Raw genomic sequence first — 16,178 nt, 5'->3', positions numbered from 1 at the left:
AATTCCAATCACAGCAACCTGAGCAGAGGTCTAATCAGCCACAATAACTGAAAACACCTGTGTGGTTGTCGAGAGGCTTTCAACTATCACAAACCTATCCTACAGCACCGCCTAGTGGTCAGCTGGTGTATCGGCTGATACCCAAATAGTTCATACATATAAAGTTAAACCTCCAGATGTTAATAACTCTCTTACAGACTTGTTCATGCAAAAAATATTTTTGCAAGTTTATTTAAAAGAAAAATATGAAATATCACATTGACATTCAGATTGTCTTGGTTGTGTGCTTAGAATAATTATTGAGGCCGCTGTGCTCTTGGGAACCTTCATTGCAGCAGAAATGTTTCTGTAGCAGTCAACAACAACAGTCCTGTCTCTGAGCTCTGCAGGCGGGTCCCTTCCAACTCGTGGCTCGGTTTCTGCTCTGATCGCTCAGCTGTGAGACCTCAAGGTGTGTGTCTCTCCAGATCATGTCCAAACCAGTTGAAGTGACCACAGGTGGACTCCGATCAGAAACATCTCAAAGATTATCAAGAGAAAAAGGAGGCACCTGAGCTAAAGTCTGAGCAAAGCGTCTTGTGTCAATGTGACGTTTCATTTTTTTCCTTTTAATAAATCCTGTTTTGTTTTGTGATTATTGGGTATTGCGTGAAGATGGATGAGGGGGGGAGGAATACATTTTAGCATGAGGCTGCAACATGACTGCAAAACAGTGAAGAGGTCTGAAAACTTTCTGAATGTGTATTTATAACTGCAAAAATCAGCCATAATCTGTATGAGACAAGGTTGTGACCTGTTGCCAAAAAGTTATATCTCTCAGTAGATTAATGAGTTTTTTTCTCAACCCATTTGTGCCCAAAGACTATATTTAGTATGATAAGGAACATTTTTCTGATTGGTCAAAAGTCTTGAAATTTGGTACGGCAAGTAACTAACAGTACAACTTTGACATTTTTAGATCACATGAAAAATCACACTTTTATTAATAGTCAAAGACAGGATTTTTGAAAAATGAGTAAACAACAAAGACATCTTTGACATGTCACAAAAGTATATTTAAATAATAAAATGAATAATGGCTGAATTCCTTTTAGCTGTTTCAGTTTCAGGGCCTCGATCAGTGAATGTAACTAAGTACATTTAGTCAACTATAGTACTTAAGCACAAATTACAAGGTCCATGTACTTTACTTGAGCATTTCCATTTTCATGCAGCTTTATCTACTACTATAACAAGTATTGTATGTGTATCAAAGCCTGATATATCTTCCTCCTCTGTGCCATAGAGTCCCATTGTTGTCCAAAAACTATTAAAAACACATCAGTGAGTCCTGCAGTAAACCTGTTCATCCTGCTATCACCAAATCACCTGACTGCCTCACCTGTTGCCCATCCCCCCATTAACCCCTGCAGTATATTTACCAGCCCACTGCCACTCTCTCCCTTAGTTTTCCCCTGTCTGTCTAGTAATCCTGTGTTTGCTGTCAGTAAACTCGCTTCATACTACACTGATCTGTAGTTTATTTTAACTCAATCCCACATACACTGTCCGGCTGCCAGAAATACTCACTAGAGCACCAAATGTGGATTAATCTGCCGCTGGAAATAGTCCCCAACAAATGCAATATTTCCTCAGGTTGCTAAAAGCTACTGAGCTTAGCTGTTTTAGGAAATTGTGCAACCTATTTTCTGGAAGAATAAATGCTTGGGGTTGAGAACCGCAGACAGGAAAGGGAAGTTGGAAAGCTCTGAGAGACTAGTGAACTCATTGTTAGTTACGTGGTTGGAATAACTTGACGTTATATTCTGTTATCTTGATATTGTTATTATCACATTATTTAGATATTCAGCCCGTTATCTTGAGAAAACAAGATGATGAGATAATTAACTCTTAAAATGATTGCAACCATGGCCTTTTTTCCGTAGTTGGTTTATTTTCTTGTTGACAGTAATGGAACTAGGGACCATATTGCAATGGGATCACACCAGGCGCGACGCCAAAATCGGGCCAATGGCCCCTTCCCCACTTCCTGCCAAGCCCCCAGGAAGAACGCCGAGCTTTGAAGCAAATTTCTATAGTGTCCAAACGGTGGAATTACAACTTCAGTGCCTTCATTTTGATCTCAACTACACACCTATAAAGTTTCATGACTGCATCTTGCATGTTTGTGACGCTATCATGGTGACAAAATCTGTCCACAGACAGACAGAACAAACACCTGGCAAAGTACTCAAAACCTGTTCTGCCGTAGTTCCGGCTACAGTAGGTGTTTCCAAGATCACATTTTGCCGTGATGACACATATGTAACTGGGTCATTATGTCCCTCTATATCTTCTCTCGTTGTTTTAATTACACAAAACTGATCTGTTTTGACTGGGAGAAACTACAAATTGACATTTAACATGGAGGTTCTGTTTGTTTATCAGCTATATTTTACTGTATATTTGGTGTTATGATTATTTTGCCACGGCTCGGCTGTCAGAATAAACAGAGGTCAACCATAAAGAGATCCGAGTGTCACGGCGTATTTACTATCTGACCAACACAACGCAGCAGTCAACCGGTTACACACACACACACACACACACACAGACAAGGTGAAACCAACACCAGCGTCGCTGTCGCAGCTAGAATAGAATAGAAGGCTATAGAATAGCAGCCTTATCCGTGTTTAACCGAAGATGTCTCCTGCAAGACAAAATCAAAGAGTGATCCGCGCCAAAAATGACAAAATGAATGATGGACTAAATGAGACTGAACAACATGCACTCAGAAACTCTGAGGAGTTTGAATTATTAAAGCCGGCGCTGAGATCATGAATCATAATTTACTGTAGAGCTAATAGACCTGGAACTGAAATGCATCACAAACATATTTAAACGGGAGCACTGAAATGTTGTAGATTTACATTTTAGGCATTTTGCCGATGCTTTTATGATCATAAACATTACAGGCAAGCAGCAGCACTCGATGGGAGACGTTTGGTCCAAAAATGTTCATTACTAAAAATAAAACAAAACAATGTCAAACATGAAATCAGCTCAAAATAACGTTCCTATGAGCCTGTTTATTGTTGATGTTCATTCACAATACATGGACTGAAAAAACACACCCATATCTGCACTATTGACTCCACTACATGAAGTATACACACTCATACATATAAACACACACCCTGTCGTCTATCACCAGAAGCATCACCCGCCACCGCAGACGAACTGACGGATCGATGGCTGGACGTTAGTCACCGTTTCACCAGGAAGAAGGCCCCACTTCTACCCTGATAAGAATCGGTTACATCCTTCGAAAATAAATAAATAAACAAATAAATAACATCCAGTGTGGCTCTGATTGGATTAAAGGGAGAGGGGAAGGGCAAGACGAGCCACCGTGAGGTATGGCCTAACAAATTGGAGCCAACAGTCGGGCCAGAGAGTCCATTTTGGGGCATAATTTACACAGTGAGGAGCATGAGCTGAATCTAATGTCATTTCCATCAATTTTGCATTTTGGCCCTTTTTTTTTCCTTCCCCCGGGCTTTTAGCGGTCGTTCCAATCGTCTGGCGAAGGACAGCCGGCGAGCATTACAATGTCGGAGACGTCATTTAGCACAGCAGCAGAGTGAGAGGTGGTTCTTTATGGCGTGGTGACTGGCTGAAACAACGGCAGCGTGTATCCATTGCTGCACCCATCTCGCAAATGACTAACAATATGCTAATAGGGTAAGAGTAGAGAATCGCCCCAGACAAGCCACTTAATGGATGTTTTATCTGCAGGTCAAGAGTCTCATCAGCCGCAGTCTGTCCTGACGAGACGTGCCAAGTCAAATTTAGCGATAAAGCGCTTTTAACAAACAGGCCACAAAGTGCTTCAGGGAAGACAAAGGACACAAACACACGCAAGAGTTTGTGCTGAAATGTGAAACCTGTTGGCAAACATTGGAAAATCGTTTTAGAGGAAATACACCTTGAAAGCAAAGTTGCCCGAGGACAAACAGAGACGACAGGACTTCCTGACAGAGCTCAAACTAAATTCACTTGCTGCCCACAAACGGTGGGATTTCTGCCCGAGTATAAATGATTACAAACAAAGGTTTCTGAGACCAGATGTAGTCTGACATTAAGGCTGCTGTCAGATTACTTCTGATATTTATGGGACCCTAAAAATGTTTTTTTAGAAATGCTATTATGAGATAACCCAAAATCAGTAGTAGTACTGCACTATATTGTACAATTTTGAGGTACTTTACTTTCATTTTATGCTAGGGGAGACTGGGGACAGTTGCAACTATATTGGGACTATAGAGAGCTGCAGGGATGATGCATTTGTGTAGGCCAACCAGGAAGTTAGCATCGCCCTGGTTCCCTCAACAAAAAACCAATGGGATTTTTCCACTGGATTTTGGATTATTCCAGAAAATAAACTCTGTGGCAACCAAACGTTTATGATACTTACACATTTTGTTCAGTAAAACAATCTCCACAAATAAACACCACTTTTATAATGTTTGAAGTGTAAATGCAATCGCCAGAAGCAAAAAGCTAACGTTAGGCTATAAACAAACTGCACTGGTCGTATGAGTGCTAGTATACACAACGAGGCTGTGAAGGCGGACGTGTTGACATGACGACCTATTGTATCATCATTTAGCCACTTGTTGGTTTGGGTTTTTTTCATGAGAAAAGGAATCACGGACAATACAGGAACAGCAAATGTTGAGCTGTATAGATGGGAGTTATAAATCTGAACTTTTGATCAAACTGGGCATTTATTGGAAGCATAAGTCATTACTAAATCTCACAGTAGCAGCGCCTCAGTGGCTTTTTAGTGTAGCAAGTAGTCACTACAAATACATGGTATTTCTACTTTTACTTTTTCACCACTGCCTAAATTGGGATCTTTGGTTAACAATTTGAACTCTAAGCTAAATGCAAAACTTTTTTTTATGTGGATGCCGTTACGTTTGGGAATCAATTGAATCACAAGATAATCACGTTAATCACAAACGTTATCTTGTACGTGTTTTTGACAGTAGTGAGTCGGAGGATTACATCGGCTAAAAGATGCTGTAAAAGTTTTCCTTCCAGTGTCAGACACAGTTGAGAAAATCCACTTTACATGTTACATAATATTACCTCTGACACGCTTATTTTGTCCCTAAAATAACAAAACATAAATGTCATATTTCCATCATGTTTCTACATGAATCTACATCATTTGAGGTTAGACTGGTAGTCTTTTAATTAGGTCATTTTGTTGCACTCTCTTCCTCTGCAATGCTTTAATGGCACCTGACTGCAGAATTAGCTGCATCAACTGTTTGTCTTGATGCACCCAACTCCTAATATTCACACAACAGTAGTGGATGGAAACATGGATTAATCTGCATTTTGTTTTGCTGATTTTCTGTAAATTCAGACACGTCTTCAGCATTTTCTTTTTACTTATCGGTTAACACACATACGTAATCATCTCTAACAATATATCTGTAATATCAGTCAGGTTCTTGTCTAAACATGAAACTTTTACTGCACATGCTCAGTCAGGGTGCTTTTACTGAAAGCAGGTGCTACAGTGCATCACCATCCCGTCCTTACAGGTGTCACACACTCTATCTCTCATCCCCATCTTCTCCCTGTTTACTTAATAAAGTCACTCTATCTCCGTGGCATGTGTCCAGCCCAACTGCTGCCTCTCCAAAGACAACGAGGCCTGATAGCAGGGAAACAGGAGAGAGCCGTCTGCATAACAAGGACTTATTATGATGATGAAATGTCCTACAAGGCCCCAAACACCCTCTTAAAGAAATCTCTCCCTCCGATAAGGGGAGTCTAACCCCAGGGAGAGAGAGAGAGAGAGGGAGGAAGGGAGGGGGGGATCCTAACCTGATTGGATCGGCGGCTCGGAGGGGGCGCGCATAACAAAATCAAATGGCCGTCAAGCCGCTGTCATGCATAATTAATTGGGCCTTCTACGACCAACTACACAAAAATCCATGGTCATTTGATTAGGGGGGTTTTGGAGGACTCTCTGAAGTGCATCGCTGTCTGAGCTGCTTCCCTGCTCACCTCTCTATCAGTGAGGATAGCGTCAGAGCCTGCACATGTTTAACTTTAACATCCAGCAGGGACCAAATTCAAACTCTCATTAAGGCTCTTTTATAATATAACTACGTCATAAAGTCTGTGCAAAATGTGGAGGCTATGTGTTGCTGAAGGTCACTACAATCCATAGATCCAGACACCATCTCAGCAGGTGAAGTCTTTGAAACACCTCTTTTCCCTTTCTACCACTGAGCTGCTGAGCAAGGCACTTATAATGATAATTATGAGACAATATTTAATTTCTTAAAATAAGATACCACATACTGTGCATTACATACCCAATATGTGTACTATCGTATACTTTTGTGTGAATAAACAGTACTATGTATCTTTTCGGATGCACTGAGCAGTAATTTACGTCATCGCTTCCTGAGAGCCTCCCTGCCCGGTTGGAGACGTGTAACCATGGTAACCCCTTTAACATGCTAATATTTGCTAATTAGCACTGAAAATGGGATACTAATCATGACATTATAAGCTCTGGCTGATTATAGTTTTGCAGGTATTTGGTCATAAACCAAAGTAGAGCTGATGATGGCACTAGCGGAAAAGTCAGGGGATCGCCAAAGTCAATAAGGTTCATCCTCAAGGAACCATGAATTAATGAATGGACACAATTTCATGGCAATCCGTCCAATGGTTGTTGAGATAATTCAGTCTGGATAAATGTGGTGGATAACCAGACATTAAAGCTACGCTGCTAGCAGGGCTAAAAAAGATGAATGAGTGTGGAGCTGCAGGGAAATAACCTCACACGCGTGTGCTCTGTGAAATCTGAAACAAAGGTTTCTAAACCTCTTGGAAGTCATGTTTTAACTGTATGACTGCATAGTTGTTCATATACTGTATTGTGCATAGTTTCATACATATTTTCCTGTAATCCAGTCTTCAGCTGCATAACAAGCGTAATGTAAAATGATGCACAATGATGATATTAAAGCAACAGTCAGTTTCCTCCTTTATATCTATTCAATTCAAAAGTGCTTTATTTGCATGGGAAACGTTACATTACCAAAGCAAGTGTGAAATAAAAACCTAAATGTAGGTACAATAATTTTACTCGAAAATTACTCGAATAAAATAATGCGTAAAGTTGCAACATATTTATGTTATACATATTATATCTGTATCTCTTCTTAAAACATACCCTTATCAGCTTATCCTGAAGTTACTTTTATTTGATTTCATTGAACTCAAGTTGTCTTTTTATTTATTTTATTTTCATTTAGTTTAATATAGTCCAGTTTGCTCTTTCTTACTATTTGCATTTTAATATTTGCTCTTATTATTGGGAAGCAATATGTGAAATATTCTGTAACTTGCTTTTTTGTAAATTACTTTATTTTTTTATAGTATTCATATTATAATAATTATATGCTATGAACCATTTTAAGCAATCACAAAGTCACAATGTTTTTGTCTTAGTGCTGGAAAAAATGGTACCCAACAGAAAATATGGAAATAAGAAAATGTCACAAATAATTTTAGGTTTATGCAAAAGCAGAAGTAAACTATAAACTTACAAAACTTAAAGAATGAAATCATCAAAGTATGAAAACAATTGTTGCATGAACACTTAGGAAAGTCCCATAAAAGGAAGTTCAATCAGCAAACTTCCTTCTAAACTCTGAGCCATTTTAACATCTGTGTGTGCATACCGCCACCTGCAGGACAACAGAGGAACTACAGGTTAAATAACAGGAAGTAAAACAGCAGACGAGTCGAACCGCAGCAAGATTTTTATTCAAAAAAAGCATATATTCAGGAATTAAAGATGCATATACTTACATGTGTAAATAATGTTCAAATACACAGAGTGGGAAAACAATGTGCTTCAGTAGCTGCAATGTCTTTATGCACATCGTGTGCAAACATGAAAATGTCTTTAGGGATGTGGTTTTTCATGGTTTAACGACACAAATCTGCCTGTCATTTTAGGGAGATTCCTCACTTTCTTTTTTTTTTGGATCACATCGCTCATTTAAAAGTTTCAAAAGCATGACCATATCACTGTTTAAAATGGAAGACAGCTCCCTCCAGGGTCTCTCACCATCGCCATGTCTCAATGAATTCACTACCGATGAAAGAAAAAAACAACTTTCACTGCTGAAGCATTTAATCCATTAACACAACGTGAGATTAACTTTCTACATGTTCCTTTATTGTCATAAATATCGGTCCGTTCGTTGGCAGCATGTAGGAGGTTTTGTAGCCGACTGGCTGGGGTTGGTACCGGGCGGTCTGGGGTAAAAGGGTATTTGAACGTGTGGGGGTATCTGAAGATGATTCGGGGGTATTTAGGACAGTGAAGATGAAGGTGGTAAAGGTGATACTTCTGTAGAGCGGTACCTGCTGGCAGGAGGAAGAGGGGTATATGAGAAGTAGGGCAGAGGGAAAGGGTCTGCCTAGTTGGCCGGTTGGGGCCGTCCCTCTGGGATGAGCGAGGTGAAGAAAGTGCTGATGAAGGACCACGCGGTGGTAAGGAAGCCTGGCTCGGGGACGACGGCGGCGGCGGCGGCAGCAGCAGCCGCCTGGGCCTGGTCCTCAGGGCCGCCACCTCCTTCCTCACCGCTGTCGTCGTCCTCCATCCCCTCATCCATCAGACGTTCCTGGGACACAGATGAGAGGAGACAGCCATGTTAGAGATACAGAAAATAGTGATGATGTAATGCTACATTCAGACAAGCAATCTAATAATTAGCTTCGTCAATGACCAATACTATATGTTTTGATTTTCATCAGTAAATCTCCAATATTTGATTTTAATAAAATTTGGTAGAAATTGGGTAGGATGGTGTATTAGGGCCATTGTAGGTAAATAAATAAATAAATTACAGAGCCGGGTGAGGGGGTAATATTCAGAGATAAAAATCAGAATTTCCAAAATTAAGGTCATAAATTTACGAGAAACAGCTCAAACTAACAAGATTAGCCAGGAGGCTGAGAGACGTTCTTCATCTCACCATTTCCTGTATGTCCTGGTGTCTCTCTGCTTCCTCCTGAGGAGGCGCGGCCCTTTCTCCTCCTCGGGGGTTCTGCTGCTCCGGCCTGAAGGGAAACCAACCAGCCTGATGCCTGAGGAAAGAAACACAAACATAATCATAAACGTGGGTTTAAAGCTTTTACCTCACATACAGACATGTTTGAACAGCGGTACTCTGCTTTCAAAACAAAAAAAATTCACATTGAAAAATTGGTGAAAACTGATTTTGGTCATCAACACACAATAAGCAAACTGAATAGAAATTAAAGCAAATGTGAGAAATGTAAAAATATGCATCTCTAAAATATAAGTGACTCACAGGTAGACGAGCAGCATGGCGCCGATCACCATGACGAAGCGGCTAAAAGAGGAGTAGAAGTAAACGATGCTGAGCAGGACGCCGGCGCGAGACACCGTGTACAACCAGTCCAGCCAATCGCGGTTCAGCTCGTCGTCGTTCATCACCGCCCCGCCCTGCGCATTCATCTGGATGTTGGGGTTGGCCGGCTGGTTCTCGGGTAGAGGGTTGGGGGCCGGGTTGGGCCCAAGTGGCGGCGGCTGCACGGCTTCGTTGGGCTGGGCGGGTTGATGTGGCGAGGCGGAGGGAGGGGAAGGAGGGGGGTCGCTGGGAGGCTGAGAGGCCGCTACTGCTGCTTGACTGATGAGGAAGCGAAAAGATTCAGATATTTAGAAGAAAATACAACAATAAACTAAGCCCTCGCTATTATTAATAATAATCGTGATATGGTAGCGATTATAAAAAGATCAAATCAGGGTATAAACAGCCGTGACCTTTTACAGACACATTTCTTCAACTTACTATTGCATGTAGTAGTGGCGTGCATACATCTGCTGCCACCACAGCATCTGCATGGGCATGTACATGGGGTGAGGGGGCATGTTGGCAGGGAGGTCGCCCTGTAAAGGGACCTGGGCTCCATCTGGCCTGTGGAGGAATATTATCATTGTTATTAAATGTATTAACACCAACAAACAGTCTAATGACAACAACATATTCTGTTTTCACTCTTTATTAATATCCACATTGGAAGATTTTTAAATGTTTTTTTTAATCTTCTTGGTTCCTTAAACGGGTTGTTTGTAAAGTAACGATCACAGACCTCAAACTTATTCTACAGTTCTCCTTTCAGTGTAATGAAATCCAACACAACACCACTAACGCAAATGACAATAGTGTTGAATCAGCAACTCTCTCGCAGACATAAGCTTCTTAAAAGGTCTTAACAGGTTTATTGCAGGACTGTTGGGTTGGATTAGATTAGATTAAATAGTTCCTATAATATTTCAATGTACATTTTAAGGATTATACTGTAAAAAGGATTTGCTTCGGCTGGCCTGTGTGGCAGTGCTTGAAGTGGAAGAAAATAAGAGCCAGTACTTATTCCCATGTTGGCGTGTGTATCGGCCGGTATCAGCAACCTCTTGTGAGTTATTCCTATTTATTCATTATTTCTTTAAGCATGTCAGTCATAATCAGCTGAGATTTTATTGCTATTATTATACTATGGTTATGCAACTTCTATATTGGGCCCATAATACTCCAATAATATTCCAACTGGAACATTATAGGGTTACGGTGGTGTGTTTAGTGTTAATAGTTAAAGTGATTTCCTGTGTTATTTGTAGCCTATAGTCTGGTATCATTCAGGTTTTAGGAGCAGAGTCCCAGTCAGGATGCTCCAACATATTATACAGAGATATTCTGAATTTCAACAGTGAATAAAAGATACTTGGAGATATTGGGTTTGGGGGTCCTCCCCCAAGAAAAGGAACACATTGTAAACATTGTATTGATAAGTTACAGCATTCTCGTTCTCATCCCCCCTCCCCCCGACCTCCTCCGTGCTACTTGTGGCTTGTCCAGATGTTTCCCCTCATTGTTTTTATGTTCATACAGCTTAAGAAGCATAAATATGCTGGCACTGCGCTTTTATGAATCGCTTTATGAGTCTCACAGAGAACCTGATATGGCAGAAAAGAGTACTGGCAGCTTGTGAGAAGTGCCGGTGCGCAAGAAAAAGTCACAGTACGCCAAAGAGTTAAGACTTCTTGATAAAATATATTGACAACACAACAGACTTCCTTTACTGTATAAATTAAAAAGGTTATCTAAGTCATAAGTTGAGCTTTCTGTTTCTACAAAGAAAAAAAGTCCAGTAGGTCACAGCTGACACCACCTTTGCCCTATTTTTAAGAAAACACTGAAATGAGAATGAGTTGTGTATCAGTTATATTGTGGCGTCAGAGACTTGCTTACCACTGAGGGACACCAGCAGGGCTCTGGGGGTTGTACTGGGGGACGCCACCACGATACCTCAGCCCATCATAACTTTCTGGGACAGAAGAAGAGGAGGAGGAGGCTGGCTGACTGGTAGGGGAGGCGGAGCTGGCACTGTCTGAACTCTGAGGGACGACATGTGAACACCAATCAGAAGCTGAGTTGAGCACGTTGTTGCATTGTTATATAATCAATACAAAGAAAGCAGAATGTTTCATAAAAGGAGTGTTTTTGGGGACTGAACTCTAAATCAAACAAGTGGAAGTCGACATGGTTCACCAGCTCTCATAAATGTTTGACTGAGCATAAAGCTGTAAAGGAGCCTGAACTCCAAACAACAAAGCTGTCTCACACACATTGTTTGAGCCTGACAGGAGGAGGTGAAGAGTGTGTGGTGTGTGTCAGGCTACTCACGCTGGAGGCAGAAGCAGAAGAGTTAGAAGGGCTCCGAGGCATGGGCGAGGCTGGGGGGCTGTGAGAGCTGCACACTAGATGCATCATGTGGTATTCATCCTGCTGCGGGTCGAGAAGGTCAGGGCACAAGCCGAGGATGTGGGAGGAAGAGAGAGAAGAAGAAGAAGAAGAAGAAGAAGAAGAAGAAGAAGAAGAGGAGGAGGAGGAGGAGGAGGTTAAAGCAGCAACAGAGCAGAGAGAGAGAGGAAGGATTAGTGTGGAAAGGGCCAGAATTCAGACACAATACTCCCCCTTTGTTGGTAAAACACATCAGATCAGCTATTGTTTCCCTGGCAGCCTGTTTCAGTTCCCCCACAGCACACGCACACACACACAAACACACACAGACATGTGAACAAGCTGGATGTGTGTCATTTTTTTAAGCAAAAATGCTAAATATTTGCTTGCCCAAGCTTCTCAAATGTGTTAGTTTGATGCTTTGCTTTGTCAGACATGATTATAAACTTAATATTTTGAGTTTTGGACTCTTGGTTGGACAAAAAAAAAGACATTTGAAGACATCAATTTGAACTGTGGGAAATTGTAATGGGTATTCTTTACTATTTTGTGACATTTTATAGACAAAACGATTAATCGAGAAAATAATCTGCAGATTAATCGATAATGGAAATAATCGTTAGTTGCAGTAGTAGTTGAAGAAAAAAATCAAAATACATTTAAAACACCTTTTTTTAGATAGAGACACATCTATTTGGGTGGGTTGCTAAACTACATTGTATCCATGCATTCACCTGCGTGCACACAAATCACAGCAGTACAGTAGCTCTTACCGTTCTAAGCACATCTTTGAGCTGTAGGTGGTCTTGAAGGAGCCTTCCTGAGTACACCAGCCGCTGGTCTTTGGACAGCTACAACACAAACAGCATCGAATGGTGAGACAAAGAAATGACCAGTGTACAGACAGAGTAAAGCCGTGTAAATGCGTTTTCTTTTATTTATTAAAACAGCAACAAGCCTGGAGGAATTGTGGGGCGCAAGTGGGCAACTATGTGTATACATTCTGGTCGTGCCCAAAGCTAAAAATATAATGGCATGATGTATTCAGAGCTGCTGGGGAAATTATGCATATTGACATCCCACAAGACTCTCCCTGTTGGGAATTATACCTGAGGGGATAGTAGGAAGGAGTTCAAAATATGTACTCCAAATTCTGTTTACAATGGCAATGAAATGTATTACAACCCTCCTCCCACCTATAAATTATGGATACAAAAACTGTGGGACATATATGAAATGTATAACTAATAACTAACTCACTGAGGATTCAAAGACCTAATTTCATTAGGAGATGGAGTCCAGCAATGACATTACTCACACAATAAATTGAGGTTTTCTTTTTGTAACTCCATCTAGGGCATTTTTTCTCAATTTTGTTATCATTATTATATATTATATTTTTCCTCTTTCTTTTCATCTCTTGTATTGTATTGTATGTACTATGTACTATGCCAAGCATTGAAATAAAAAGTAAAAAACGCAACAGGCAAGTGCATTTACGTCACTGGCTGTGTGACTATCGCAGCCACATAAGTCTTTTCTTTACAGTGTAAACAGATAAAGGGCCCGAGAGCTAAAACCTCAAACATCAACAAAAGTTTCAAGTGTTTCCAAGATCAAGAATGAACCTCAGCTTGTAAAACCTGGATGAAAAGTCCTTTAAGTGCTCTGGAAAATGGAAATTTGAGGGTCTACAATTCCATGAAACCCCATCAAACTCCATGTGCCTATGAAGATCATGTGATATGATCACGAGCATCAAAACAGCTACAGAATGGACCTTGTTGTGAGACTTTTCTCAACTGCTGTTTTCCAAGGTCAAGACTGTCAGCTAACGCTCTGTCATGGCAAGCCCACTTTTACATCAGCCTTTTAAATGAACAAACTAGGGCTGTCAATCGATTAAAATATTTAATTGCGATTAATCGCATGATTTTCCATAATTAATCGCTGTTCAAAATGTACTTTAAAGGGAGATTTGTCAAGTATTTAATACTCTTATCAACATGGGAGTGGGCAAATATGCTGCTTTATGCAAATGTATGTATACATTTATTATTGGAAATCAATTAACAAAACAATGACAAATATTGTCCAGAAACCCTCACAAGTACTGCATTTAGCATAACAAATATGCTCAATTCATAACATGGCAAACTGCAGCCCAACAGGCAACAACAGCTGTCAGTGTGTCAGTGTGCTGACTTGACTATGACTTGCCCCAAACTGCATGTGATTATCATAAAGTGGGCATGTCTGTAAAGGGCAGACTCGTGGGTACCCATAGAACCCATTTTCATTCACATATCTAAAGGTCAGAGGTTAAGAGACCCCTTTGAAAATGGCCATGCCAGATTTTCCTCGCCAAAATTTTGCGTAAGTTTGGAGCGTTATTTAGCCTCTTTCACGACAAGCTAGTATGACATGGTTGGTACCAATGGGTTCATTAGGTTTATAGTTTGATATGATGCCAGTAGCTTTGCTCTAGCTTTAAAACTGAGCCCACTACGACCTAAAAATCTCAAGTTGCGCTAATGCATTAAAGAAATTAGTGGCGTTAAAATGAATTTGCGTTAACGCGTTATCACGTTACAGCCCTAGAGTAAACATTTTCTAGTTGGCTCTGATGTTTCTGTTTCCACCTTGTTGTTGTGAGGAATGTTCTAACATGAGAGGTGAGTGATTCGGCACCTCTGGATTAGATTAGATTGCTGGGCTAGAGATTATATTTCAAATCTTACTAAAAGCACACCCAGTGTGTACGATCATATTCTCTGTGCTTCATGAAGCTCTGTGCTTTGAGTCATTTTATAGTTACACTTGCCCATGACAGTAAACTGACAAGTGAAGTATATAAAATAACAGAAGCTCAAAGGTTATCACCTTACTCTCACTGACAATACTAGTCAATGGTTGCATTTACTGTATGTGTGCTATGCTTTCTTTTATAATATTGTCTTCTTTCTCTTTTTGCAGCATGTTCTGATTATTTTACACACACAGATTTGAGGCACACACTTTCACTGACATTTTAACAACAGCTCTGCTTTGCTCTTTATATTTGTTTTGTTTTTTATCATGACAAAATGAAACAGACAAATTTGAAAGGGCATTTTTTTCCCTTTCAGTCTGCTCGTCATAAACTTCACAACTTCAGTCACAATCTGCTAAGTGTAAACTGTTGCAACGCTGATTTTTTTTAAAGCGCAAAGCGGTCAAAAAGTTTGAAATTTGAGGTATAGAAACAAACATGGAAACTACAGCGTTCCCCAAGTAACCGCTCAACTCCTCCATGACAATCCAGCAGTCCATTTGTTAAATAGTAACTTTAGGAGGAGATTATTTTCACCAGATGTGTGAGCAGTAGGTGGTTGCTCAACTATTCACACAATGCACCTGTTAACAACCTGTACACAGTCGTTGCTAAGGGTAAAGACAGGAGCATTTTTGTTGTCATATGATTGTCAGGAACATTCTAAGCATGTTTGGAAGGAGTGGTTTGAAAAGGGTTTTATTCTTGTCACAAGTTTTGTAACTGACATGAATTCAGGCAGCGACTGTGCTCCATGAAACTACAAACTTTACAGGAGTGTTTGGTGCTCAAGAGATAAAATGACAGTTTAATTTTATCCTTTGTTACTTCAGCTGTTGATGTGTGAACGTTCAATGAAGTGATTCATGAATATGTGGATTATTTTACAAGATTTTTTCATTTCAGTTTTATTCATATTTCAATAATCACGATTGTTTCGGTCAATATTGAGATCCCGATTATTTAACACGATTACACTTTGACTTTGGGAATGTCATGCGATTAGAAAGAACATTTTGCAGCTTACATTTTAAAGTTAGATGCATCAATTTGGTGCGCTGGATTTATAACACAAGACACAAAATGAGAGCGTCATTGCGAAATGGAATGCGTGTTATGTCGATTATCTTGTTTTCATAATTGTTGGAAGCCGAAATTGTAATTGTAATTTGATTATTTGTTGTATACTTGTACAGTTTTGTAGACCAACCGGTTAATTGATTACTTGAAAAACTAAATGGCAAATAAATTGATAATGAAAATAATTGTTAGTCAGAGCCCTGTATTTGTCTTTTGGTAGAATTTAGTCAAAGGCCAAAATGCATCTAGTTCTATGTCCACCTAAACATCATTGTAACCTTTCAGGAGTCACTCCTGGTCCTCCTGGTGTATTTAACTCTTAAGTTAAGACACTAACATTAGATACGTTTTTATTTATCCGGAGGGAAATTGCTTAAGTAGAGCCAGAACGAAGGCAGCAAAGAAAACCATGGCACATGAGAGCTACT

The 16,178-nt window shown here is 40.2% G+C and overlaps 1 protein-coding gene across 2 annotated transcripts in view; it reads right to left on the bottom strand.

The window, feature by feature from the left end:
- Positions 1-7,831: 7,831 nt before the first annotated feature.
- herpud2 (HERPUD family member 2) overlaps positions 7,832-16,178 on the bottom strand; it is an 11,789-nt gene continuing 3,442 nt past the window's right edge. For both annotated transcript variants that reach the window (XM_074652962.1, XM_074652963.1), the window contains exons 3-9: positions 12,632-12,709; positions 11,802-11,903; positions 11,367-11,512; positions 9,909-10,034; positions 9,408-9,746; positions 9,069-9,180; positions 7,832-8,714 (exon numbers count right to left, since the gene is read on the bottom strand). In XM_074652962.1, coding sequence (XP_074509063.1) covers positions 8,511-8,714; positions 9,069-9,180; positions 9,408-9,746; positions 9,909-10,034; positions 11,367-11,512; positions 11,802-11,903; positions 12,632-12,709 — 1,107 coding nt within the window. In that variant the 3' untranslated portion in view covers positions 7,832-8,510. The remainder of the gene's footprint in view (positions 8,715-9,068; positions 9,181-9,407; positions 9,747-9,908; positions 10,035-11,366; positions 11,513-11,801; positions 11,904-12,631; positions 12,710-16,178) is intronic.

Source organism: Sebastes fasciatus, chromosome 12, assembly GCF_043250625.1.
Source record: "Sebastes fasciatus isolate fSebFas1 chromosome 12, fSebFas1.pri, whole genome shotgun sequence".
Lineage (NCBI taxonomy): Eukaryota > Metazoa > Chordata > Actinopteri > Perciformes > Sebastidae > Sebastes > Sebastes fasciatus.
Note: the sequence above shows the minus strand (reverse complement) of the source record. Positions and strands in the feature narration are given on the sequence as shown.